This window comes from Sinocyclocheilus rhinocerous, unplaced genomic scaffold, assembly GCF_001515625.1.
Source record: "Sinocyclocheilus rhinocerous isolate Xijiao unplaced genomic scaffold, SAMN03320098_v1.1 scaffold282, whole genome shotgun sequence".
Lineage (NCBI taxonomy): Eukaryota > Metazoa > Chordata > Actinopteri > Cypriniformes > Cyprinidae > Sinocyclocheilus > Sinocyclocheilus rhinocerous.
Genome location: NW_015626046.1, coordinates 95,376 through 96,623, shown reverse-complemented (window position 1 = coordinate 96,623; position 1,248 = coordinate 95,376). Strand labels below are relative to the sequence as shown.

Sequence of the window (1,248 nt, the reverse complement as noted above, 5' to 3'; positions counted from 1 at the left end):
AATAGCTGGGTCAAAACAACCCAACCGCTGGGTCAAAACAACCCAACTGCTGGGTCAAAAAAAAAAAACAATAGCTGGGTCAAAACAACCCAACTGCTGGGTCAAAAAAAAAAAAACAATAGCTGGGTCAAAACAACCCAACTGCTGGGTCAAAAAAAAAACAATAGCTGGGTCAAAACAACCCAACTGCTGGGTCAAAAAAAAACAATAGCTGGGTTTGTCCAATTAAAACAATTGGTGTTCACTAGTATTAGTTAGTAATAGAGTGTAATAACAGGATTTACTAAATCATAGAAAATTTGGAACATTTAAATGAATTTTAAAATAGGGATTTCCAGGCCTGGGAAAGCAAAGAAAAATGAATAATATCTTAAAAGGTTTTTATAATGTAATGTTTTTATAAAATACATAATCGGCTATAAATTACACATTTTGAGTGTGATCTATATAAAATGAAAACTGATCTGTCATTTTGCTTTATCACTAGTTTTTTTTCAATTTGTTTTTTATCGAATGAGATTTTTGAACAAAAATAAAATTGATGATCTGGATTCGTCCTCCTCTTAGCAAAATAAATGTTTTATTGAAATTTTGTATTTATTATAAGTAATGATAAGGGAATTTAGAATTGAATGAGGCATGTTTTGCCTTGACAGCAGGGGGCGCTATAGGCAAGCAATGTACATCATCTCACATCAGCTGTCATTTTCTTTTTAAGTTCCTGTTTAAGATGCTGTTTTAAGTGTTAAAAATCATCAGTAGAGTTTCACTAAATAAACATTAAGGACATATCTGCTCGACATGCTTTAAATCATATCAAACATATCAATCAAATATATATTTTTGTTATTATTCAAGCATAAAATAAAGGAATTAAATTACATGCACAGATTTAGGGAAGTTTTCCACCATGGAACAAGGATATCCGTTTACTGATGCAAGCTTAAATATATTAGGCCTGTTGTGGAGTAAGACTGAAGCTTACTGATGTGTCTAAAGTAACAAGTGTTTTCTTCTTAGACAAAACTGCTAAAGGGACAAAACATGTTTTACATCAGCATATTATTGCAGCTGCTTCTATCAGGTGAGTTTTTGTTTTTGTATTTGAGTATTTTTTGACCTTTCTGACTCCAAGACAATATTGGCTGAGTATAAGGCAAAATATATTTCTGCTGTAATGACAAAGCTGCTTGTTTTCAAACTTATATATATTTATATATAAAATTTATATTTATTTATATATATATA

At 30.5% G+C, this 1,248-nt stretch overlaps 1 protein-coding gene across 1 annotated transcript in view; it reads left to right on the top strand.

Moving 5' to 3' along the window:
* The first annotated feature begins 1,027 nt into the window (after positions 1 to 1,027).
* Positions 1,028 to 1,248, top strand: part of LOC107709614 (sialoadhesin-like) — a 4,606-nt gene continuing 4,385 nt past the window's right edge. The window contains exon 1 of the mRNA XM_016514138.1: positions 1,028 to 1,084. Coding sequence (XP_016369624.1) covers positions 1,045 to 1,084 — 40 coding nt within the window. The 5' untranslated portion in view covers positions 1,028 to 1,044. The remainder of the gene's footprint in view (positions 1,085 to 1,248) is intronic.